This window comes from Bufo bufo, chromosome 1 (assembly GCF_905171765.1).
Source record: "Bufo bufo chromosome 1, aBufBuf1.1, whole genome shotgun sequence".
Classification (NCBI taxonomy): Eukaryota; Metazoa; Chordata; class Amphibia; order Anura; family Bufonidae; genus Bufo; species Bufo bufo.
Window position 1 is genome coordinate 586,921,034 of NC_053389.1, and position 26,329 is coordinate 586,947,362.

Here is a 26,329-nt window from a genome sequence, read left to right on the forward strand (position 1 = left end):
GGGGAAACTTTTCAATATGGGTGGTGAACATGGCGGCCATTTTGAAGTCGGCCATTTTGAATCCAACTTTTGTTTTTTCAATAGGAAGAGGGTCATGTGACACATCAAACTTATTGGGAATTTCACAAGAAAAACAATGGTGTGCTTGGTTTTAACGTAACTTTATTCTTTCATGAGTTATTTACAAGTTTCTGACCACTTATAAAATGTGTTCAATGTGCTGCCCATTATGTTGGATTGTCAATGCAACCCTCTTCTCCCACTCTTCACACACTGATAGCAACACCGCAGGAGAAATGCTAGCACAGGCTTCAAGTATCCGTAGTTTCAGGTGCTGAACATCTCGTATCTTCACAGCATAGACGATTGCCTTCAGATGATACAAGATGTGCAGCACCTGAAATTACGGATACTGGAAGCCTGTGCTAGCATTTTCCCTGGGTGTTGCTATCAGTGTGTGAAGAGTGGGAGAAGAGGATTGCATTGACAATCCAACACAATGGGCAGCACATTGAACACATTTTATAAGTGGTCAGAAACTTGTAAATAACTCATGAAAGCATAAAGTTACGTTAAAACCAAGCACACCATTGTTTTTCTTGTGAAATTCCCAATAAGTTTGACCCTCTTCCTATTGAAAAAACAAAAGTTGGAGTCAAAATGGCCGACTTCAAAATGGCCACCATGGTCACCACCCATCTTGAAAAGTTTCCCCCCTCACATATACTAATGTGCCACAAACAGGAAGTTAATATCACCATTCCCATTTTATTAAGGTGTATCCATATAAATGGCTCACCCTGTATATATATATATATATATATATATTAGAGATGAGCGAATTTTTTGAGAATCATTTTCAGGTCTGATTCACAGATTTTTTTTATATTGTTTCATTTGGATTTGAATCGAATCTACCAAAATTAAATATGCTCTAGTTGCCCTGAAAGTTGGTGTATAACCCTCCCTGGTCTCCTATTTTTTGGAAAGACTCTAAGATGAGGGAGAGAGTATCTACTTCTTGTTATAAGTCTAGAATATAAAAATTCACAGGCTCTCAGGGCATGTTCAGAACTGTAAGACTCTAGCTGGAGACATACAGGTTGGTTTTTACAGGTGTGTTAAAGTAACTTTATTTCTGCTCATGATTGAAATGGACATAGCACATAGCCACAAACAGGAAGTTAATATCACCAACCATTCCCATTTTATTAAGGTGTATCCATATAAATGGCCCACCCTGTATATATATATATATACTGCATAAGTCCAATTTTAAGACAACATATATAATCTTGATGCCAATGGACACAGGTTTTTTCAAAATTGATCAAAATCTTCTCCCCATACAGCTGTGAATTACTTAAATCCCTTAGACATGACGTACTATTACGTCACGTACGTCATGGTTAACTCGGGTCACCGTGCTGCATCGTGCGGTGACCAGAATAAGATGGCTGCGCTAATCGGCAGGCAGCCATCTTAGCTGAGGACGAACAGGAGCTTTTCCACCCCCCTGCAGCCCCGATCGCTGCGATTGGCTGGTTAGTGAAGACCGGCCCATTGCAGCACCGGCAATAGTATGGTGCTGCAGGGGGGCTTGGCTAGAGGTGGCAGGGACTGATTTCCTCCTAGGTCAGGGAGGGGACACCAGACACAGGTGTCCCCTCCCAGCGCTGCGATTGGCACAGTGCCAAAAATAAGAAAGGCCTCCCTAGATCCCTGGTAGGGCAACTACTCCACAAAGGCAACAGTAAGGCTCTCCGCCATGAGAACATCCTGGCGGTTAAGTACAAGGACAAGAGGGATTTCCTTGTAGTGACCATCATTCACACTAACATCAGTTCTCCTGCCCGAGTTTGAGGTACCACTACCACTGTCAACAAGGCTTACAGTGCCATGCGTAAAACTAAGGTGTGGTATGTACAAAAAGCTGGCCGTATACATTGTACAGATGGCACTGCACAATGCATACATTTTACATCAAGCTACAGGCCACACAGGAAATTTCCTTCAGTTCCAAGAGGTGGTCATCAAGGCCCTAATTTTCCAAAGTCACGAATGGGAGGGCCCGATTACTTCATGGTGCCCGTGTTCCTGGTGAAGTCCCACAAACAGTGAAGAGGGGAAAGACCCAAAAAAGATGCCGGGTTTGTTACAAAAGTGGAATACGAATGGACACCATTTATCAGTGCGACACCTGCCCTGATAAACCTGGCCTCTACATAAAGGATTGTTTCCGAACCAACCACTCATCCATGGGTTATGCTCCCTGTAATATTTCTCCCTGTATGCCCTATGCTCCCTGCAATATTTCTATATGTCTGATTTAGTCCATACCTTGCATACCCACTTTCCAACAACCACTACTGTACATATTCTTTTCTGTGAGACAACTGTTAGGTCAAAAGTGCCCTTTCCACCCTTAAAATGTTCGTACGGCAGTGCACTTTCCAAAATGGTCACTTCTTGGGGTTTTTAATTTCTGGGGACCTCTGGAATTTTTTAAATGTGACATGAAATATAAACATAAAATCCATGTCTGTTTATTCAAGCCTGCAAAAAACATATTTTGCACTTTGCCTCTAGAGCCCTGCTGGCTGCCCATACAGCAGTCTAAAAGCACATTTGAGGTGTTTCCGTATTCAGGGGAAAATGGGTTACAAAATGTTGGGTGCATTTTGTCCTGTTACCCCTTGTGAAAGTGAAAAATGTGGGTGTAAAGCAACTTTTTCTGGATTTTTATTTTTATTTTTTTATTTTCATAGCCAAGTGCTTCCTAATTCTGTGAAACGCCTGATGGGTCAAAGTGCTTACTACACACCTTGAAAGATTCAAGGATGGGGTCATCTTTTTCTACTCTAGGGGTACATCAAGGTGTGTTCAATTACGAGATGGTGCCTGTCAATTATTCAGGAGAAATCTGCCTTCCGGAAGCCATTTTGTGCTCCTTTCCTTCTGACCCCTGTAGTACGCCCATAAAGCTGTATACAAGCACGTGGGATATTGCCTTATTCAGGATAAAATGGCCAACAATTTATGAGGTGAATTTTCTCCAGTTCCCCCTTGTGAAAGTGAAAAAATTGGGTCTAAAATCACTTTTGCTAGAAAAATATATAATTTTCCATTTTCACAGTCAAGTGTTTCCTAATTCTATGAAACACCTTTGGGGTCTAAGTGCTCACTACATGCCTTGAACCATTCCTTGAGGGTGTAGTTTTTAGAATGGGGTCACTTTTTGGGATTTTTTACTGTTGGGGTGCATCAATAGTGACATGGCGCCGGAAAACTATTACAGTGAAATCTGCGCTCCAAAATCCATATGTTGCTACTTGCACCCTGCGCCCTGCTGTGTGCCCATACAGCAGTTCACGGCCACAAATGAGTTGCTTCTATAAACTGCGGAATCAGGGTAATAGATATTCACTTTTGTTTGGCTGTCAACCCTTGTTGTGTTACAGGAAAATATATATGAAAATGGAAAATCTGCCTAAAAAAGCTAAATTTTGATTTTTGATCTCCTTTTTATTTCATTCTTGTGAAACACCCAAAGGGTTAACAAAGTTTGATAAATTATTTTTGAATAACTTGAGTAGTGTAGTTTCTAAAATGGTCATTTATTGTCAATTTATATCATGTAAACCCCTAAACATGGCTTAATAGCTGAATTAGTTCTTTAACAAAATTGGTTTTGGAAAATTTCTGGAAAATCTAAAATTTGCATCTGACAAAGCCATCTGACATCCTAAAAAAATAAAATGACATTTATAAAATGATGCCAACATAAAGTAGACATATGGGGAATGATGATTAATAACTATTTTATTAGGTTTTACTATGTCTTAAATGTACAAAATTTAACATTTCAAAAATAGCGAATTTTTCTGAATTTTCAGTAAATTTTGATGTTTTTCCCAAATAAAGGAAAAAATATTGACTTAAATTTATCACTTACATAAAGTGCAATATGTCACGAGAAAACAATCTCAGAATTGGTAAGATAAGTAAAAGCATTCCAAAGTTATTACCACATAAAGTGACACAAGTCAGATTTGCAAAAAATAGGCTTGGGCAGGAAGGTGAAAACAGGCCTAGGGTAGAAGAGGTTAATGTAACGGACTGTTTCAGCAGACAAGGGGTTAAAATCCGTTTAGGCGATGTGCCCCTTTCTGAGAGACAGGCACAGCTACTGCAGGACACCAAATTCCCGAACTGGATACAAAATAGCACTCCAAACTGGAACCTCACGAATAGCTGCTAGCAGACGAACAGGGATCAGCTTACACTTCTGGCAATCGGTCCTCTAACAGCATACAGTGAATCCCCCCAATAACGAGACAAGGCTCCGTGTTGAGGGTCAAGCAGTGGTCTGATTGTACTTCACGTACAGCCTCTTTTATTCACAAACCACAAACATAGTACTGCCCACAGCGGTTTGAAATACAACCAATCAGTAATTTGCAACACATACAATGTAACTACAGCAACCAATCGTTCACACCCCCAGAGGACCAGAATGAAGACTGTGACATAGGACAAGATATCCCCACAATGCATCATGGTCTCCTCCTCTCTGTCCCGGAGACAACCTGAGGAGCAATCCAATTATCTCTGAGGACAAAGGGAGATCGCCAATACACATGTGAGGACAACAGAACAGACATCACCATTTAAACACACAATGGCACAATAGAAACACACCCAGCATTTCCTCCCAAGCTGACAAGTTACACTTATTATAAATTGTTACAACTTTGTGAGTTTACATTGGCCATACATATACTGTAACTAACATAAATTTAAACAGTATAACTTGGGGACAAACCTATCCAAAATTCACTTAAATAGGTTCAGGGGTTTAAAAGTTAGTATATGGCCCATAATTCAGGGGCAAGAGGCCAGCAGCCAGTCCTCTCCAAAACCCAGTGGCGAGGTTGGTTTCGCCACACATCTCCCTTCCCCAGGGAAGACTAACCAGGTACCTGACCTCACGCCGGTCGGTACCTGAGTTAGTCTGGCAGCCCACCCACAACCCAATACTGGACCTGTTGCATTGGATAGCCTGTCTCTGTCCAGTGAGTCCACCAAGGTTATGCTGGAAGCTGGCACTCCCGGTCTCTGTGTTGCTCCCTGGCTTAGAGTCTGGCTGTTGGAGGGGGAGACCGACTGTCTCTACCCCCTGTGCTGTAAGTGCAGAGACCACGGTCCCATCTGCACTGTTGTGGGGCTTACTGTCTCCCCCTGGTGCGTTAAGCTGCCGCTGGGGAGAGGGGGTAACGAGCTCCTCTCCCATACATACTTCCAGCTGCTGGGGAGGGCGACCGACCGTCTCCGCTCCCAATACAGTGTCCTGCTGCTGGGGAAAGGAGACTGGGCTCTCTATTCCCTGCTGGACACTCTGCCGCTGGGGAATGGAGACTGGGCTCCCAATTCCCAAAAAATCACTCTGCTGCTGGGGGGCAGGAACAACTACCTCTGCCCCCTGTAACTCAGCCTGCCGCTGGGGAGGGAGGACGCTGCTCTCCTCTCCCTGCATTTCACACTGCCTTCCCGGCATATCACTCTGCTGCTGGGGGGCAGGAACAACTACCTCTGCCCCCTGTAACTCAGCCTGCCGCTGGGGAGGGAGGACGCTGCTCTCCTCTCCCTGCATTTCACACTGCCTTCCCGACATATCACTCTGCTGCTGGGGGGCAGGAACAACTACCTCTGCCCCCTGTAACTCAGCCTGCCGCTGGGGAGGGAGGGCGCTGCTCTCCTCTCCCTGCACTTCACACTGCCGCTGGGGAATGGAGACTGGGCTCCCAATTCCCTGCAGGACCGGTGGAGAGACCTCGGTCCCATCTCTACCGGCCACCTGGGGTCCTTCCCAGTAACACTCTACAATATCTGCCCAGCTGAATGGGTCTGGATCTGGGTCTGTCACCTTACCGTCCTGCTGAGCCTTCTCAATGGAGTGGAAGAGATCTCGGTAGTCCTGCTCCAGTTCCCACTCCAGGGTTGCTAGGTGAGCCAAGTCTTGCTCTACCTCATGGGGGTCATCCCACTCATGCCTAGCCTCCCTCTCATAGAAAATGTCCTGAAGTCTGGACTGTACAGGGCTCCCGAAGTCAGGCTCTGCAAAGGACTCCCATAACAAGCCAGGACCATAAAACTCCTCTCCCTCTGGCTTGTCATGTTCGGCTGTCCAGGGTATATACTGTGCCATATACCACCAAAGCGCCTGGTAGGCATCCTCCAGCCATAGCTCCTACCATACCCGGTGCTCTAGTTCCTTCACCCATTCCTCCAGGGGCTGCTCTCCCAGGAAGGGCATCTGCAGGGCCACTTGCTTCTGCAACCGCTGCTCTTCACTGGGGAGACTCTCACCCGCTGGTATTGTAGATTATCCAGGGCCTGGTACCAGATGCCTTTCCTTAATGCATCCCGGCCATCCAGGTCCTCCTCCTCGTATAACACTGCTGGTTCCACCCTGCTGCTGTCAGGGACGCTGTACTGGGACATGCGTTGTCCTTAAATTGTAGAATCCACAGAAATGGTGTCTCCTGTAGCTGTCCTTCTGGCTGTAGGAACGATCCCGCTGCTTGCCACCAATGTAACGGACCGTTTCAGCAGACAAGGGGTTAAAATCCGTTTAGGCGATGTGCCCCTTTCTGAGAGACAGGCACAGCTACTGCAGGACACCAAATTCCCGAACTGGATACAAAATAGCACTCTAAACTGGAACCTCACGAATAGCTGCTAGCAGACGAACAGGGATCAGCTTACACTTCTGGCAATCGGTCCTCTAACAGCATACAGTGAATCCCCCCAATAACGAGACAAGGCTCCGTGTTGAGGGTCAAGCAGTGGTCTGACTGTACTTCACGTACAGCCTCTTTTATTCACAAACCACAAACATAGTACTGCCCACAGGGGTTTGAAATACAACCAATCAGTAATTTGCAACACATACAATGTAACTACAGCAACCAATCGTTCACACCCCCAGAGGACCAGAATGAAGACTGTGACATAGGACAAGATATCCCCACAATGCATCATGGTCTCCTCCTCTCTGTCCCGGAGACAACCTGAGGAGCAATCCAATTATCTCTGAGGACAAAGGGAGATCGCCAATACACATGTGAGGACAACAGAACAGACATTACCATTTAAACACACAATGGCACAATAGAAACACACCCAGCATTTCCTCCCAAGCTGACAAGTTACACTTATTATAAATTGTTACAACTTTGTGAGTTTACATTGGCCATACATATAACTAACATCAATTTAAACAGTATAACTTGGGGACAAACCTATCCAAAATTCACTTGAATAGGTTCAGGGGTTTAAAAGTTAGTATATGGCCCATAATCCAGGGGCAAGAGGCCAGCAGCCAGTCCTCTCCAAAACCCAGTGGCGAGGTTGGTTTCGCCACAGGGTTAAAGGGCTTATCCCATGATTAATGTTAAAATGAAACAATCTCTTTCTAACAAAGCTAGAACCAGCCCTGTTCCTCACATGGATCCAGAGATTTGCCCATTCATTGCTACAATTGATCTGCTAGATTATCTTCAGCCTGCCAGCTTGGGGTCGTGTCCTTTCTACTGCAGCTTCTCCCTGTATTTGCCACAGCTTCTAATAGAACAGATGGCTGGTGGCGGTTGAGGATTTAAACTGAGAACGTCCGACCAGCTCAGTGAGACGGACAAAAAATAAGTAAAATAACAAACAGCAGGTGGCACTATACAGATACATTTTATTGAAACTCACTGTCTATACTAAATTTTCCATTACATGCAATTACAAAAGTATTCAGATCCATGTGCTCGTTTGAAAAATTTAAAATGTACAATATGTTTCATAACACAAACCCTTTAAGAAGCAGAGAGTATACAAATATCTGTTTGGTATATTATAATTAGAATGTATTATAATTGTATTTATTTATTTAATAAATCAAATGTATTATAATAATATATATTATATTTTGCAGTATGTTTTGTTTTTTTTTCTGCTATATTTTTTTAGATAACTGAACTAATTACAGAAAGGCTGATGAGACGTAAGTTGGATGGAATAAAAATAGGGGCATTTGTTTACCAGAAAAAAAAAGTTTTCTTTTTTTCTACGCAGTACAAATCTGCCATAAGCTATTGTAATTAGAACATATGCAAAAATTGAGTGGGCCGCATAACCTGTCTACATTGTAAGCTGCAGAGGAGCCTTTTTCCAACAATTAACTTCAAAAGACATTCCTTCCAGGGAAGTGTTCTTGTTTGTACTAATTACTGTGAGGCAATTAGTTGGAGACTGTAACAAAATAATTTCCATTAGAATTGCTCTGTCGTCTTTATAAATATTTTCCAGTGTACGCTCTTTTATACAAGCACATGGTAGAACTATTGACTATCATGATAGAACCGTTCAAAATCTGTTTCTGTGGCCGGAAAAATCACCTACTCTGACTGAGGAATAGGGAATTAAAGATACCGGCGAGTATTCCGCGCGGGTGCAATGCGGGAGGTGAACGCATTGCACCTGCACTGAATTCGGACCCATTCATTTCTATGGGGCTGTGCACATGAGCTGTGATTTTCACGCATCACTTTTGCGTTGCGTGAAAATCGCAGCATGCTCTATATTGTGCGTTTTCCACGCAGCGCAGGCCCCATAGAAGTAAAATGGGGCTGCGTGAAAATCGCAAGCATCCGCAAGCAAGTGCGGATGCGGTGCGATTTTCACGCACGGTTGCTAGGAGACGATCGGGATGGAGAACCGATCATTATTTTTTTCCCTTATAACATGGTTATAAGGGAAAATAATAGCATTCTGAATACAGAATGCATAGTAAAATAGCGCTAGAGAGGTTAAAAAAAAATAAAAAATATTTAACTCACCTTAATCCACTTGCTCGCGCAGCCCGGCTTCTCTTCTGTCTTCTTCTTAGCTGTGTGCAGGAAAAGGACCTGTGGTGACGTCACTCCGGTCATCACATGATCCATCACCATGGTAAAAGATCATGTGACAGACCATGTGATGACCGGAGTGATGTCACCACAGGTACTTTTCCTGCACACAGCTAAGATGAAGACAGAAGAGATGCCGGACTGTGCGAGCAAGTGGATTAAGGTGAGTTAAATTTTTATTATTATTTTTTTTAACCCCTCCATCGCTATTTTACTATGCATTCTGTATTCAGAATGCTATTATTTTCCCTTATAACCATGTTATAAGGGAAATAATACAATCTACAGAACACCGATCCCAAGCCCGAACTTCTGTGAAGAAGTTCGGGTTTGGGTACCAAACATGCCGATTTTTCTCACGCGCGTGCAAAACGCATTACAATGTTTTGCACTCGCGCGGAAAAATCGCACATGTTCCCGCAACGCACCCGCACCTTTTCCCGCAACGCCCGTGTGAACTCAGCCTTACTGTTGACAGTCACAGTGGAGAGTATTGACTTGTTAATATCTGCAGGGATCCTCCTCAATCAGCTATTTCCCCTGCAGTGTCACTTTACATGGTGCTTGTGGAAATCCATGGACTGCGGTGTGGTGCATGAATAAACCAGGTCCTCCGGAGTGAGAACTGCTAACTGTAACAGCTTTGGTTGTGGCTAATAGAGTTAGTAAAGTTATGTGTATGTAGGAACTATGAGATACTACTTTTGTAACATTGTGGAATAATTATGGGAAATGTATACAAAATGACAGGCCAATACGTATTGTAGGATTACATATCATTTTTCATATTTGTATTATTTCAGATCTGGCTGTATTCTTTAGGGTACTATTGAGCCCTCCGGTGGCATGGTGAGTTCTGAGAAGTAAATAACTTTGGAGGACTACGAAAGAAGGGAGAGTGTGACAGAGATTGTTTTTCAAATATAGGTCAAACTTGAAAAATTTGAATATTGTGCAAAGTTAATTTATTTCAGTAATGCAACTTAAAAGGTGAAACTAATATATGTGATAGACTCATTACATGCAAAGCAAGATATTTCAAGCCTTTATTTGGTATAATTTGGATGATTATGGCTTATAGCTTATGAAACCCCAAAGTCACAATCTCAGGTACCCTTTGCTCAGGGGGTATGGATTTATTAGCTGACTAGACTGTGACACTTTGAGCCTAGAATATTGAACCTTTTCACAAAATTCTAATTTTAAGCTGCATTAATGCAATTCCTTTTAATTTGCAATACTGAAATAAATGGACTTTTGCACAATATTCTAATTTTTCGAGTTTCACCTGTATATAGGTAGTGGTGTAGAGGTGTTTCAAGCATCCCCTGCCATTCACAGCATTTTATGTTAGCATTTTATCTGTAACATTCATTCTAATTGAAGTAAAAAAATATTATTAAAGAAACTATCATGAATTAATATAAAATATACAGTTTTAGAATATTCCTTAATATAGCATTTATATAAGTACCTCTAGGTCCCTCAACACAGGGTGATCTTCAATTCCAGGGAACAAGACTCTCATAGTATAGGTACGATAATCTAAGAAAGGAATGCCAGCTCCATCCAGGTCACTTGTCAGCTCATGGATATCTGTTTGTAGCTCGGCAAAAGCTAAAAGACAAGGTATAATTGTTCAAAGAAAGCCTCATCGTTAAAGATGGAAAGAAAATTATAAGTGCTCTTTCTCAAGTGCAATATTTATACTATTTGGTGGCTACTTCTAGAATCTGACATTTCAAGTATTTCAGATGTGTTTTTTTGAATGCCAGTGTTTGCCTCCAGATGGTATAATATTATAATTTTCATCACCATACTTGTAAGAATCATAGCTCAAGCCACATATTTAAAAGATGCTTGACTTGGACCATTGTGGTGAGATGCAGTATACTGTTTGTGTTTTTCCCACAAGATTACGGATGAACTCACAGGTCACAAAATAGCAAAATGACAAATTCTTTCTGCTACATTTGCATATCAACAGGATCTTACAATTAGAAATGCTATAATGTAACAAACAGGGAAAAGAAATCAATATGGAAGCATATTTTCCAGAAAATGAGTTGATAGCACTACATTACTGGATTATAATGATAGTAAGTGAAAAAATTAATCCAGTCCCAATATAACACACAATAAAATGAAGAGCATGTGGGTTCTATAGTTCATTACAGATCCAATTTAATTATGAAATGATTATGTCACAGAAATGCCATCTGGCTAAACACTTCAAATATAAAAAAATAATTAAAATGCTATTTAATATTAAATAAAAGAAAATATAAAGAGTGAGTAAAAACATGAGAAGGTGGAGTGAGGTGAAATGGAGAGTTAGAAAGATATGGTGGGGGAGGGGGGGGGGAGATTTATCAAGCCTTGCATTTCCGAATTTTGTATTCAGAATTTTTCTTTACTTTTTGGACTTGGACTTACTTGAACTAAACATTTTGCAACTTTTTTTGCTTACTTGCAAAAACATTTTTGATACTTTTATTTTTATTTTTACACCACACACAGCTGTTTTAAAAACTGTGCGGTAAATTGACGGTGCTTAGCTATGTTAATTACCATATTTTTCACTTTATAAGACAAACTTTTTTTCTCCCCAAAAGTGGAGGGGAAATGCTAGTGTGTCTTATAAAGTGAAAAATATAATTAACATAGCTTTTATAATGGAAGTACTCACTAGTATGCAGGAGATGCGGGGAGCGGTGAGAGTAGCAGTGCCTGTACTTACCGCTCCATGGTCTTCCTCTGGATGCAGCGCTTTATATGTCCTGATTGCATACAGCATCAGGACATAGTGCACTTACTATGACATGACTCTGTACACAGTCAATCACAGTGGAGCACAGGCCCAGAGAAGACCAGGGAGTGGTGAGTGCCGGAGAGACCGCTAGATAATTTATTTTATCTCTGATGGGGGTCTGACATTGGGGTCTGATCTAAACTGTGATGGGGGACTGATATGGGGTTCCAATTTGAGTTCTGATGGGGGTCTGATCTGAGATCTGATGAGGGTCTGATATCGGGTCTGACAAGGGGGGTCTTATCTGAGCTGTGATGGGGGTCCAATCTGAGGTCTGGTATGGGGATCCGGTCAGAGGTCTGATATGAAAATCTGATCTGAGGTCTGATATGGGGTCCATTTTGTCGTTTGATGAAGATTGGGGGTTTAATGTGTTGGTCTGATGAAGATTAGGGGTCTAATGAAGATTTGGGGTCTGTTCCGAGGTCTGATGAAAAATATTGTTTTCTTATTTTCCTCCTCTAAAGCTTAGGTGCATCTTATCATCAGGTCCATCTTATAAAGTGAAAAATACAGTAATTTTATTCCAGGTTTATCACTGCAATATATATATAAAAAAAATATAATGCGATGTCACTCCAGTAATAGGTGGCATAAAATACTGGAGTAGCACTTCTAGACAACATTTGTGTTTAAAGATGCTCCAAATTTAAAAAGGTGTGATGTTTGATAAATTTGGTGTAAAGTACTCCAACACAGACTCAAGAAAAACTGACTTCAAATATTCCCCTCGTGATAAATTCCCCCAGAGTGTGGTTGAAAAGGGTAAAGATACAGAAGAGAGAGCAAGAGAAATGGGATAAAGAGAAATGAAGTAACCAGTAAAGATGGACAGAAAAAAGAGACATAACATTAGCAGGATATGTGAAAAAATACACAGAAATCCTAGGTTAACGCTTTAACCTTCACAGTGTCCATAAAGCCATGGAAAGCCTGCCCTGCCTCTCCGACACCAGGTTGTCATGACAACACATTATTGCCAGCTTTACTCTCACTAATAACATTGAAAATAAAATTGAAAGCAGGTTGAGGAATAATAATAAAATACTTTATGTGGAAACACTTAAAGGTTGTCACATTGAACCCATTTTGAAAATATGTATTTGTTAAGCATTTTAGTTACATGTTTTAGAGAAACTAAGTCAACATGTGCTTTGACTTCAATGATGTACAATACCCAATCAGTCCTAGTGTTTAGAAATAATAAAGTATGGTGGAATTAAAGAATGGTATGGAAGTGTAGACTTTATTTTATGAAGGCGATTAAATTCTTGAAGGGCTTTTAAAATGCTTACAGCTGGGCACCGAGCCTTCTATAAATCTGGCATTCTGGAGGGAGTTACTAAGTTCAATATTTAATATACAGTATAACATTTAAAATAACAATATGTTTCAAAGAATGTTGATTTTTCTTTTCTCCAATGCAATGTCCACCTGTACAATGAACATTTTAACACAAAAATAAGAAAAACAACAAAATAAAATTGAAAATGATTGCATATCACCAACTAGCATGGGAAATTGCTATGGCAGAAAATAAATCATATTAGTGATCTTTCTTCAGTGTTGAATATTAATACATTTCCTTTGACTTTTGTGTCACCTAATTTGATATTGGCTAGCTCGCATCTCTTCTACTAAAGGTGGATTTTATTGTTTTTGAGACTCTTAAATTTCTTTTGGTGAAGCCAAAACGTGAATGTGCATGTTTTTGTGGATCTTTACTTCCCCTTATAAAAATCATATAACGGCTCATACTACTGTATTACAGTTCTGTACAAGCTCCACATTGTCACAATTCACCAACCCTAGAACTCTTTGGTACCCTCTATGTGAAACTGTGGCAGGCTTCAGTTGAAGCCATATTACAATTTTTCTCTCCTAGATGCTTCTAGGGCAGATTATCTCCAAAATAGAGAGTTGTAATAGGTGCCATACAGAGCGCGTATAATACAACTCCATACTACAAACCTGTAGGGACTTTATGTGCCTCTGTAAGGATCCATGTCCATAGCTCATCCACATGCATAAGGGCTAAAAGAACAGATCAACTTTCGTAGACTAGCTAGACTTCAATTGGAAGAATAGGAATTCTTGTATCTTCAGAATAACTCAATTTCATTAAATTGGGATTAGAATAAAGTCAACAAGATAACCCACCCTAATATGTATCTGTCTGGATAATCTATATGGTATACATTGAAGCACTTTAATAGCAACTATTTGCTATGGGAATTCAAAAGAAGGCAGTTTAGAAAGTAATATAATGTGGTCAATGTCATACCTTCTTTGCACTCCAGTGCCACTCTTGATTCCAAATTATCCATCTGCATTTGCAATCTTTTGAGAGTCAAATCACTTTCTCTAGATTTGCGTTTGTAGGCTATGAGCACTGCCACAATGAAGATTATTAGTAGTCCACCAGCCGCTGCAATACTGACAATTGCTGGTACGCTAAGAGGACTATCCGGAGTTATGTAAACCATGCCAGGAGAGAATTCCATCCCACCAACTCGAGCCTACATGAAAATTTTAGATGAAGAAAAAAAAAAATTTTTTAAAACATAAACAATGTAAAACATGAACAAAATATTATGCCAATTACCATTTTATTGTCCCATGGCACAGATCGTATCACCTGTTACAGCTTTAGCATTTCAGTTGTGCTTTATGATAGTAATACCATTGGAACACTATCATTAATTATATTTTAAGTGATATATGTATGCCAATAAGATACTCAAATATGAATGTTGAACATTTTATGTTATATGTATACCCGAGGATAAAATATAATAGTGATGCCCCTTTTTAGGTAAAACACATACATGCAATCAAGTCAAGCTCACCCATGGCAGCCAATGGCCATACAATTTTTCATTAAAAAAATGTGTGCCCATTTGCTGTCATGGGTGGTCCCGGCTTGGCCGCATGCAGCCAGTCACATTGTGGGGTTGTACCCTTGACATCATTGATTAGTTGGTTTGTTGTAGCCTATGACAAGCCACCAAACTGTCTTTTTTCTTGTTCCTAAGATCTACAACTACCTGAAAAACAGAAAAGATCTTTTGTAAAAACTTTTCACCGCAGCAAGTAATAGATGTTATTAATAGGGACTGTTTGACTAAGCCCCCTGCCATCCACCAAGCGGCTAAAACCACAGGAATATAGTTATGACAAAACTATCTGCTACTTCACTAGTCCAGGCAAAATCCTTAGAGCTTAGTGAGACGTGCCACAGATCACCTTCATTGTTCTTAGTGATAAATATACAGTGGCATTTTCTGTGAGATTAAGAAATTGGTCCAGGACTTAGGGTTACCACACATACAGAAAGTTTTTACTGTTTCAACAAGCTGCTGACATTTCATAGTTTTCTTTTCTATTAAATTTACATACATGCATAGGTTTTTCCTACTGATTTTGCCAAAGATGTGTAATTGCAAGAAAAATAATTCACATTAACTGTGAAATGAATAGAACACTGACATGGTGCAATCATTTTCATATTTTATCTGCAGATCCGCTAATTCCCAGGCTTCTCTAGTGCCACAGTGGCTGCACCACTTCTCAAACTGCCTGGATGCACACTATATATTTGGTGATCCAAAACACTTCCTACTGGCCATCACTACTCTGGATTTGTCAGCACTACTCATGTGAACAGTGCTGCCCAATCCAAGTCCAATGCTGGACAAGTAGGAAGTGTTTGGTTACCAAATCTACAGTGTGCGTCAGGAAGTCTGAGAAGCGGTGCAGTAGAGGAGCACTGGAATTAGTGAATCTGCAACTAAAATGGTGAAAAGGAGGGCACCAGGTAAGTATTCTTTATGTTTCCCAGTTAATGGGAACTTTTTTCTTGAACCAGAGGGTTGCTTCAAATTACTTTCTGGTTAAGTTATGTAATCTACATGTGACAGTCCAACAAGCATCACTATCTACAATAAAATTTTGCAACACAATACATTTTACAGCAAATGCTCATTACGATTCATAAAAACATTTTGTTAAAATTTGTTAAAGGGAAAGATCATCTATGTGCTGCGTGAGTTCTACTCACACTCAAACCAAGTGCACATACCATAAAATCTACTAACATGCACATTTTAGGGGACATTTATTAAGGCCAGCATTTTACACTCTTACTAGCGTTAGACGTTCTACAAATATTAAGAGGTGTTTATAATTTTTGCATGAATGTGCAGGTCCGTGCACCAGAACTGCCCATTCCCCTTCCTATTCCACCCAGTCACAACCCTCCATACTCTGTGCCAAACTCTACAACGTTTTGATGCCAGTTTTCTGGTGTACCAGGATTGATAAATATTCTCCTAAATGTCTAGCCTTAATATATGTAACTAGTTTCTTGATTCCCATTGTAATATAAAAGTATACCTCAGTCAGCTATGCTTTTAAGTACAGTGGAAAAAAAATATGTCTATCTATCTACAAAAGCAGAAAAACTGCAGCACCAGAATCAAACATCAAAAAGAGACAATAGAGGTGCAAGCCCAAAGGGACTAGACTATTGCCCAAAAGGTAAAAATGCAAACAGGCAGCACTCTCAAAGCACTATCCACACTAAATGATTTTACCAAAGAACACAAATACATATGAAGTACTTGTATATAATGCTACACATTTCAACAATCATTTAAAATTAAAGAACAACTTGAAGAGCATTTTAAATGGTGCAGATACCATATCTTTTTATGGCCTTTAGGGTTTTTTCTTTTGCACCTAGCTTTTTGATGATCCTTCTGAATCAAATGCATATGGACAACGGATGAAAATCATGGACACTGAACTGTAGTAAAAAGATTATTTTTCAGGTGTTAAATGATCTGCAGATTTCCTATATAATTTACCAAGATAAAAAGACTGTTTTATAGCTGACCAGAAAAGTTCAGCTGTCCTCCAGCACTTCTGGGATTAAATCAGCTTTGGCCTTTGGACAATAGCAGAAAGTCATTGGGACGGATATGACAGTGCGGCTGTATATCAGAGACAAGATACAATAAGTAAGCTGAAATCTGTCCAGACTTATCTGTCTTCCCTTTACCAGCATTTTTAACTGATAACCTTGTCTCCTTTGATTTGAAGCTAACACTTTGGTACACCAATGGTTTTATATCTACTTTCATGGCAAACTTTTAACTCAGATTGAGTGCTGTGAGTCATATTAATGACAGTCGTTAACATGTTTTAATGTTATTATTTTCATACTTTGTATAATTTTTTCTCTATGGGCTTTAATATAACTTTTATTAACCTAGTGTAGGTATGGTCTTCCCTCTTAACTGATAATGAGGAAGAAGCCTTTGAAATTGGGTAATAGTAGTAGTAATAATAATAATAGTAGTTTTAAAAAAATATAAAAAATAAAAACATCCGTGGGAAGGGGAATTTATCAAGCCCTACATTCAAGAATTCTGGATTTAAAAAGGTGTCTCATAGGGATTTTGTGACTTTTTTGACTTGCTTATAAAAATGTGTGAAATTTAGAATATTTACACCACTCGCTCCAGTTTTGAAAAATGAATGAGGAAGTGGGTGTTCTAAACCATATCATAAGTCTGTGGCCGAGATTTACTAATGTGTCTGCACCTAGAATCTGTCTAAAAAGTGTCACGAATTGTGCAATTTGTCAAATCTAGGATTTCTAGAATTTTTCCAACTTGTGGGGCGGGATTTATTTGGAAATGGCATGTGGCCTTAGATGTGCCACAATTCTGGCATAAAATTCTCAGCGTCTCAAAGTAAGCCAACCAATAGTTGGTATATAATTACATAAAAATGTTTATCTCTGCACCAGATTTATCTTCCAGCCTGAGCCACCGTGATACATCTGGTGCCGGTCTAGACAGCCTATGTTTTCTCCATGTACAGGATTAGTAAATCTGGGCCTATGTTTCAATTGTCTATATATTAATTCTACTCAGACCCTTGTTATAATCAGATTAAGATACATGAGCATTAGCAATTGAATGAATAATATATTATAAATGACCATTTACAGTAGGCATGTCTAAAATTGTGTCTTTACTTCTAATAGGGCTTCCACCCTAAATGGGTGAACAGTGCACCATAGTCTCATAGATAGTACTAGCTTCATGCCATGATGATTGCTTACCCCTTCAAATCTGCAAAGACTTCCCATCAAGTACTTCATTAGTTTCCTCTCAAGAATCAATACATGTAGTATGTTGAAGTGTAAGTGACTTGAAGTAGCACTCCCAAAAATAATTTTATTCTCTGATCTGATAGAACGGTACATGATGTAGACTATAGTGAAGGTAATTTTCTTACCAGTTACTATATTTATGAGTTATAACCTCCCTTTTGATCCTCAGCTGTGTCATGTGACTAGCACTCTGATTTACAACTGACACAGGACAGGAAGTCAGTGACCTATTTATTCATTCCTATGAGACTAACATTGAGGCTCCCATAGGAATACAAATAGAGGCTCCCTGTTCACACATAAGATGCTGAGTTATTTGGAAAGTCTGAGTGCTGGTCACATGACACAGGTGAGGAACAGAAGGGAGGTTAAAACTCAAATAATAAAGTCACTGGTAAGAAAATTACCTTCACTACAGTTTACATCATATATCTTTCTAACAGGCCAGGATGCTTCTTTAAAGCTAATCTTTTTTTCACGGAAGTCCCTTTAACAACCTCAACTAAAGCCCTTTTTTTGTTTCATTTGTTGGTAATTTGAGTAGCTATTGCTATGATGGCTATGATAAATAATAATCAGACATTGTCGTTAATAAAATTGAGATTTTGAATATCAATAATAAAACTAATAATCATCACTAAAAATATTCACTGATATCTATTCAATATACAATATAGGGAAATGGAATATTAGTATTATTTTTCCATTAAGGATAATTGAAGTGCTTACCATTACTTTGTGACGACCAGTGAGGTTTGGGGACTCACAAAGAAGTTGGACATCAGACACTGTTACTGTGCATGGTTTCTCCCCAATGAACATGAAGTACTTCAGTTTCATGTTGCCTCCAGCAACTGGTGGAATTAAGTTCTTTCCCTGCAATGGTTTATGCACAGATATGAAATGTTGCCACAAATGCTAATAAGGGGTTGACTAAAGAGTTCACCTTTAAGAGGGAGAGGTTCATTTGCAATAGGTAAGAATAATGATTACTTACTACAGACTTCTGTTCATGAATATTCACCACTTCAGTGAACTTAAAGTGTCACTGTACTTTCAAAAAACATTTGATATGTCAAAGTGACCTATGAAAGGTTTTGAGTGGTTGGGGGATGAATGCTGAGATCCTTTCTCTCAAACAAAGAGAAAAAGCGCTCACACAGAGTGCTGCTAAAGACTGTCTCAACAGAAACGTTATGATCCTGTTTCCAGTCCATATTCATCAGTGAAGAGAGATGGTGCTCTGTCCAAAGGCTTCTATCTACTTGTTTTGGCAATCACCATATAGACCAGCACTCATTAAAACCTTTGATATGTCATTGTGACATATCAAAGGTTTTTTGAAAGTACATTGGCACTTTGGGGGAGATACTTTGGAAAATGACAGGTGGAATCTGATAGGCTGCTATGAGTAACTAAGCCATTTTTCTTTACATCCGTTTTGATAAATCTCTCCCTTTAATTCTGATTATTGTAAGAACAATACTTTCAAGAAAAAATATTACAAACTGCTTTGTATAAGGAATTGCCCTATTTGTAACTTCTTTTTATATATGGCTGTTCATGACTAGATGCTGTATACTTGAAGGATTAATTACAATATCCAACTACAAGTGATTCGAACTCGAATCCTTAAGTAACCCAACAGATCATCATTTGAAGATTTACCAAAAGCAATAATAGTATATTCTGTTCAATACTATGGAAATCCTAAAAAGTTAAATTGTGGGGGTGGCATAGTTACAAAATACTGACTTAAAGAGGATATGTCAAGTTTTAAAGTTATTCAATATCCACAGGATAGAGAAAAACTAGCTAATTGTAGGGGTCCAACCACTGGAACCCCCACTGATCCCAACAACACTGGTCCCATTCCCCCATCCTGAGCAGGTTGAGCATTCTCTATGGGGCTGCCTGTGATAGCTTAGCACAAAACTAAAACTTGGGAAGTTAATTTGTGAGAAGCTCTAAAACTCAGTTACCCTTAAAACTAGCACACTTAATCCTAAAGAAATATTCCCCATGTGTACTAAAGATACAAAGAGATTGATAGCACAAAGACATTGGACTAGTAAAAAATACATTGAACTCAGATGTCTAATAGAGATAATAGAAGCACAATGTCTAAGAATTGCATATTATTAATGGCTATGCTTTTGTATAAATGGAACTTCTGGAAACAATAAGGGTGGATTTAGTACATTCCCATAAACTATTTGATAAAATGTAATTTGGGAAAATAACGTGAAACTTATTTATAGCCAATTAAGAGAAAGCAAGTAAATAATCTAACAGAATTAAATGAACTGTACAATAGCTTATAAGAATCTCTAGTAGAATGTATTGATCAATCAGCTCGGTGAAATATGGAAATCATGAGAACTTTACAGTATAAACACGTATTCTCATTGTATCTTTATATAGATGTAGCAGAACTAGGTTTCCCCTTGGCATAACATGTCATCTATGATTTTCTAACTAAAACTATGTGAGTTACCACCACTGCACAAAATAAGCAGTTCAAAGACAAATCTGTCTTTGCATTATCTCTCTTCAGTTTTCATGCGACCTACACATATAACAAGACTGAAAGATTGGGACTTCACCAATTCAGATACCTTTAATATTATGGGACTTCCTGGCTTTAGTTCCAAAATCCCAGAAGGGTTGAAGGACTCAAACACTGGATCTGGATAATATGTAAAATTGGTTTTGTTGAGGACCAGTAATGCTTGCACATTGTCCATGATGAAGCCAAACTCTTCTGGCCGCTCGGTGACGTCAAGCTGGTTGTTAGAATTTACAGCTACGGCTGGAGCTTGACAGGTCATCTCTGTAGAGTTCAGCACTGTACAGTTCTGTGCAATGATAAATACATGTCAATTTACTAGTCAACACAAGAATTCAGTTCTGATGCATTTTCTTCATCAAGTAAACTGAATGTGATCATATTGGTATAGTTTTCTTGATATTCGATACCTCAGTATAATTCATCTTTCTTTATAGAGGTACTATAATACATTTCATTCTGCAAACAAAATGATTGAAGATTAATAAGGTACTCTTTACATCAGAGCCATTGCAAGCCCTGATGAAATCACTCAGCCACAGAACTTCTTAAAAAGATGGGCATGGCTACTTTAATAAAACATCTACAGTATGTCACCGGGCAAGATCCACTATTATAGTATATATTTTCTCAGATAAATAAGCATATTAAATATCCTTTATTACAGAAAGAGCCATGATGAAGTTTGTCTAATGTCTAAGTGGCAGAGTGATTTGAAATTCAGGATTTTCTCTTTGTTTGGCCATGTCTATCCAAACATTGCTGATCAGTCATTGGGTTATTAATTATGATCTTGCTAGAATAATACTTGAAACATAACAGCTGGGCCAGAATTCAGGTGTGCTCCCTTGTGCATAGGGTACAGCAACTGTTCTTTCTTTATAAGGGTACCACAAAATGCCTGCTGCCTGAGGCTTGTAACCACCTTGCTTCTTAATATCAAATGTGTAACAGCCTTAATTGGACATTGTTTAACTGTTATTAGATGACTTAAGCTGCCCATGCATGATACACATTTGGCTCGGCCGAACCCATATACGTATGTATTCTATGGGGAGAGCAGAGAAAGCCACTGCCAGACAATTCTGGTATTAGCTTATCTCCCAGGAGAGCAAAAGGATGAGGTGAAAGTATTTATTTTGTCCGATCATTGCTTCCCCCAACACCATCTGTTGGGTTAAAGTCGGTTGCTCTTCACACATAAAAGACCAATGTGTATGGCCAGCTTTAGTGTAAGAAATTGCTATTTAGTCACTTTGGTATAACGTGAACACAATTTAGAATTATTTTTTCGTAATTTTATCAAAGTGCTGGGCACCTAGTAAAATAATGAAATCATTTGTTTTTAACTTCCTGTGTTCCCTCCTCGGATCCAATGTCATCTCTACATCCTCTTACCAAGGCTGCAACTAGTGATGTATAGCTGTGGCTGCAATGGTGACATTCCATATGCTGCTGCAACCAATCATTGTCCAAAGCAGCCCCAGGCTATGCATCACTGAGGTCAGTGACTGGCTGCAACAGTATATGAGATATATCACCACTGCACCCACAACAATACGTCACTGGCTGCAGCATGAGATGAGGTTGAAGCAGCAGCGCTGGACCCAAGGAAGAGCAGGAAGCTAAGTTTCACAATATTTTTTTACATCAGGATCCTGGCTCTTAAAATAACAAAATAACAAAATAAAATAAAAACTCAGACAACACCTTTTATAGTTAGACATTGAATGGTATGACCATTTTTACTCTACATGGCCAATGTATATGACTAAGCCAGATGTAACTCTATACTGTACCTTCTGAACAGATTGATGGGCAAATAAACTTGGGCAGTGAAGTTGGACATAATTGGCCTAAGAGTTAGATTATAATATATTGTAGTTGGCCATACATCCTACCATTATAATTTCTGCAAGGATATATTTGTGTTGCTATGGTGCCAGGTGCCATTCTGTTAAGAAAAATATGTCATAGGGTGAATGCTATTTTGTTACTTAATGAAAGAATTTCAGGGGCAACCTTAAATTTTTTTTCACTTCTAAACTGCACATAGTTACTAGGACAGCTAAATTAAACATTAAAGAATCTACCGTATATACTCGAGTATAAGCCGACCCGAATATAAGCCGAGGCCCCTAATTTTACCCCCAAAAAATGGGAAAAATTATTGACTCGAGTATAAGACTAGGGTGGGAAATGCAGCTATAATGCAGAGTGTATGTGTATATAATGTACACACTCTACATTATATATATACACACATCTGCAAGAGGGTGACTCTGACTCCCTGTATTTAATGCAGAGTGTGTGCATTATATACACACACACTCTGCATTAAATACAGGGAGTCAGACTCCCATCAACTGGGCATTTATTTATTTATTTTTTATATTTATCAGGTTGTTTATTTTTATTTTTTTGTCCCCCCCCCCTCCCTACTTCATACTTGGCCAGGGAGGGGGGGCTGTCCAGGGGGAGGGGGGGCTGTCCAGGGGGAGGGAGGGATGTCCAGGGGGAGGGGGGGCTGTCCAGGGAGAGGGGAGGCTGTGCAGGGGGAGGGGAGGCTGTGCAGGGGCCGGTACTTACTGCCGGTGTAAATCTCGCGGCCCGCGTGTCTCGAGAGATTTACACTGGGAGCTTAACAGAGGTGCCGTGCGGACGTGCTGGGAGCTGACCGGAGCAGCTGTAAAGGTAAGTAACAGCTTCTCCGGCCCCCAACATGTCATGGTCTGTATTATGGCAATGTAAGTTGCCATAATACAGACCTAGACTCGAGTATAAGACGAGGGGGCTTTTTGAGCACAAAAATATGTGCCAAAAAACTTGTCTTATACTCGAGTATATACGGTATGTTAGGATAAACATTGGTGGAATATCCCTAGGAAACACTAGGAGACAAAATAATACCAGTGATTGCAAAATACATTCAATAATAATATTGTTCCTTTTTTACATACAGTACAGACCAAAAGTTTGGACACACCTTCTCATTCAAAGAGTTTTCTTTATTTTCATGACTATAAAGGCATCAAAACTATGAATTAACACATGTGGAATTATATACATAACAAACAAGTGTGAAACAACTGAAAATATGTCATATTCTAGGTTCTTCAAAGTAGCCACCTTTTGCTTTGATTACTGCTTTGCACACTCTTGGCATTCTCTTGATGAGCTTCAAGAGGTAGTCCCCTGAAATGGTCTTCCAACTGTCTTGAAGGAGTTCCCAGAGATGCTTAGCACTTGTTGGCCCTTTTGCCTTCACTCTGCGGTCCAGCTCACCCCAAACCATCTCGATTGGGTTCAGGTCCGGTGACTGTGGAGGCCAGGTCATCTGGCGCAGCACCCCATCACTCTCCTTCATGGTCAAATAGCCCTTACTTTCAAAGTTTTCCCAATTTTTCGGCTGACTGACTGACCTTCATTTCTTAAAGTAATGATGGCCACTCGCTTTTCTTTACTTAGCTGCTTTTTTCTTGCCATAATACAAATTCTAACCGTCTATTCAGTAGGACTATCAGCTGTGTATCCACCTGACTTCTCCTCAACGCAACTGATGGTCCCAACCCCATTTATAAGGCAAGAAATCCCACTTATTAAACCTGACAGGGCACACCTGTGAAGTGAAAACCATTTCAGGGGACTACCTCTTGAAGCTCATCAAGAGAATGCCAAGAGTGTGCAAAGCAGTAATCAAAGCAAAAGGTGGCTACTTTGAAGAACCTAGAATATGACATATTTTCAGTTGTTTCACACTTGTTTGTTATGTATATAATTCCACATGTGTTAATTCATAGTTTTGATGCCTTCAGTGTGAATCTACAATTTTCATAGTCATGGAAATAAAGAAAACTCTTTGAATGAGAAGGTGTGTCCAAACTTTTGGTCTGTACTGTACATTACATCTTCTTCTTTGGTAATGCACCTTACTGTGACCAAAATTCTGTCCCACCTTCTCCTGCCTTCACAGGAAGAATAACATGTTCAGTAGCTTCCCTGCTCTCTTCCTCTCTCTGTGTCTATGTAGTGAGCTGATAGTAAAGCAAGTAAAGCAGCCCAGGCACTTTTCACGTATTCATCCTCCATAACTTCTAAATTCACAGAAATATACTGGATAGCTATATTTCTCTAGACAGAGTATAGGGAAATTGCACTGCATACCTGTTCTATTTATTACTAGAATCTCTGTGCAGAGGGGAATAAGGATTTAAGAGCTGATTGCAATGCACTCCTCCCATTCCACCCAAAAAGGGAAGAAACAAGTCTTCCAGATAATTTGAGTAATAAAAAAGAAAAAAAAAAGACAAGCATTCTTGCACTAATATTTAAAAATCTGTGTACTACTTCAGTATATAAAGCACATAGAGAGAAATTGCCCTTGTTAGGTGAGTGGCATTTGGGGCACTCTTGGGTGGGCTCTTTCTCATCAGGGAGGAATACTGTAGTCTAGTCTTTCTGGGAAACATATGTGCAAATTTTTGTATCTGACATCTGATGGCATCAGATAGGCTTAGTGTTCTTTTCTTTTTGAAAGGAAAGCTATTTTGAATATGTTTCCAAGAAACTCAAAAGTATGCAAATCAGCCTTCCTCTCAAAAAGAAAGAACACCTAGCCTCTCTGATGAAAGTAGATATAAGATACTAAAACTTGCATATATGTTTGAGACAGGCAGGACTACAATACTCCTCATCCATTCTTGTTGGTCTTTCTAATGAGAAATAGCACCTTCAAGAGTACCCCAAAGGCAACTCAGCTAACCAGAGAACTTTTATCTTGAGGCACTAAGTATTCTTGTCCTTTTAGAAGGAGAAGTGGCTTGCATGTCTCATTTCGAGTGCAGTATTACATGTGGTTCATTCTCATTCACCTGAAATGAACCACAAGAAATTTGGGTTCATTAGAATCCATTTATTTTTTTTTTTTATTCTTGAAAATGCTGACACAGTAGAACTTACTTGCTCATATTATATTTGCAAAAATATTCAAATATAACCCTTTTAACTACCAAGAAACTGTTGCCTTGTACACACTATAAGTATTCATAGGTATTTTTTCTGAAATCCTCACCTTAAGCCTTTAATCACTTGTATATATATATTCATACAACACTTGAGAGAGAAGATGATGCCTTACTATAAAGCTGGAATCACTCCAAAACAAATCACCATGGCCATAAAGTCATTTGGCTCACATGTCAGGAGAGTGACAAGCCAGATGTGACATACAAAGCATCTTAATGGCCTTCATTACTGTGACAATAATTCTATGTGAGGGACTGAGAATGAGCAATGTCACATCTGTATATAGTTTCAGGCTATGAGGAAAGCTTATGCAGCTACTCTGCTAAGACTAATGTGTATGTGTATGTGTCATTGCTGGTTTTATTATTCAGCTTTGTACTATTCTTGTGCATATTTTGTAGCCATGCCGTAAAGTATTGGGAGTACGCTATAGAACTATAGATGCTCACATTATCTTATATATTTTCTATAGTAATTCAGTCCTGGTGAGTAGATACATTAAAAAGACTGTCTGGAATTAGTAAAAAGGAACTCCTATATCTCGTTAAAGTTATAAAGCTGAGCCAATGGACACAACTTATTTAGCATAATTCCTTTTCTTTTTCTTTTTTTTTAATCCTACCTAAGGGGAAAAGATGCAATAGATATCAATATATTCATAGACTGAATATGTTTATGGTCCTGCAATTTAGGACTATGCTGCCTTCAAGCAGTGTTGCATTGGAAATAACATGATAGTCTCTAGTCTTGCCAATTCTGTGATTATATGTCTATGCATGGGG

The 26,329-nt window shown here is 39.4% G+C and overlaps 1 protein-coding gene across 1 annotated transcript in view; it reads right to left on the reverse strand.

The window, feature by feature from the left end:
* The window catches only part of PLXNA4 (plexin A4), an 810,841-nt gene that overhangs the window by 91,076 nt on the left and 693,436 nt on the right, over positions 1 to 26,329 (reverse strand). The window contains exons 18-21 of the mRNA XM_040413397.1: positions 20,572 to 20,811; positions 18,683 to 18,829; positions 14,054 to 14,288; positions 10,432 to 10,574 (exon numbers count right to left, since the gene is read on the reverse strand). Of these exons, the coding sequence (XP_040269331.1) occupies positions 10,432 to 10,574; positions 14,054 to 14,288; positions 18,683 to 18,829; positions 20,572 to 20,811 (765 nt within the window). The remainder of the gene's footprint in view (positions 1 to 10,431; positions 10,575 to 14,053; positions 14,289 to 18,682; positions 18,830 to 20,571; positions 20,812 to 26,329) is intronic.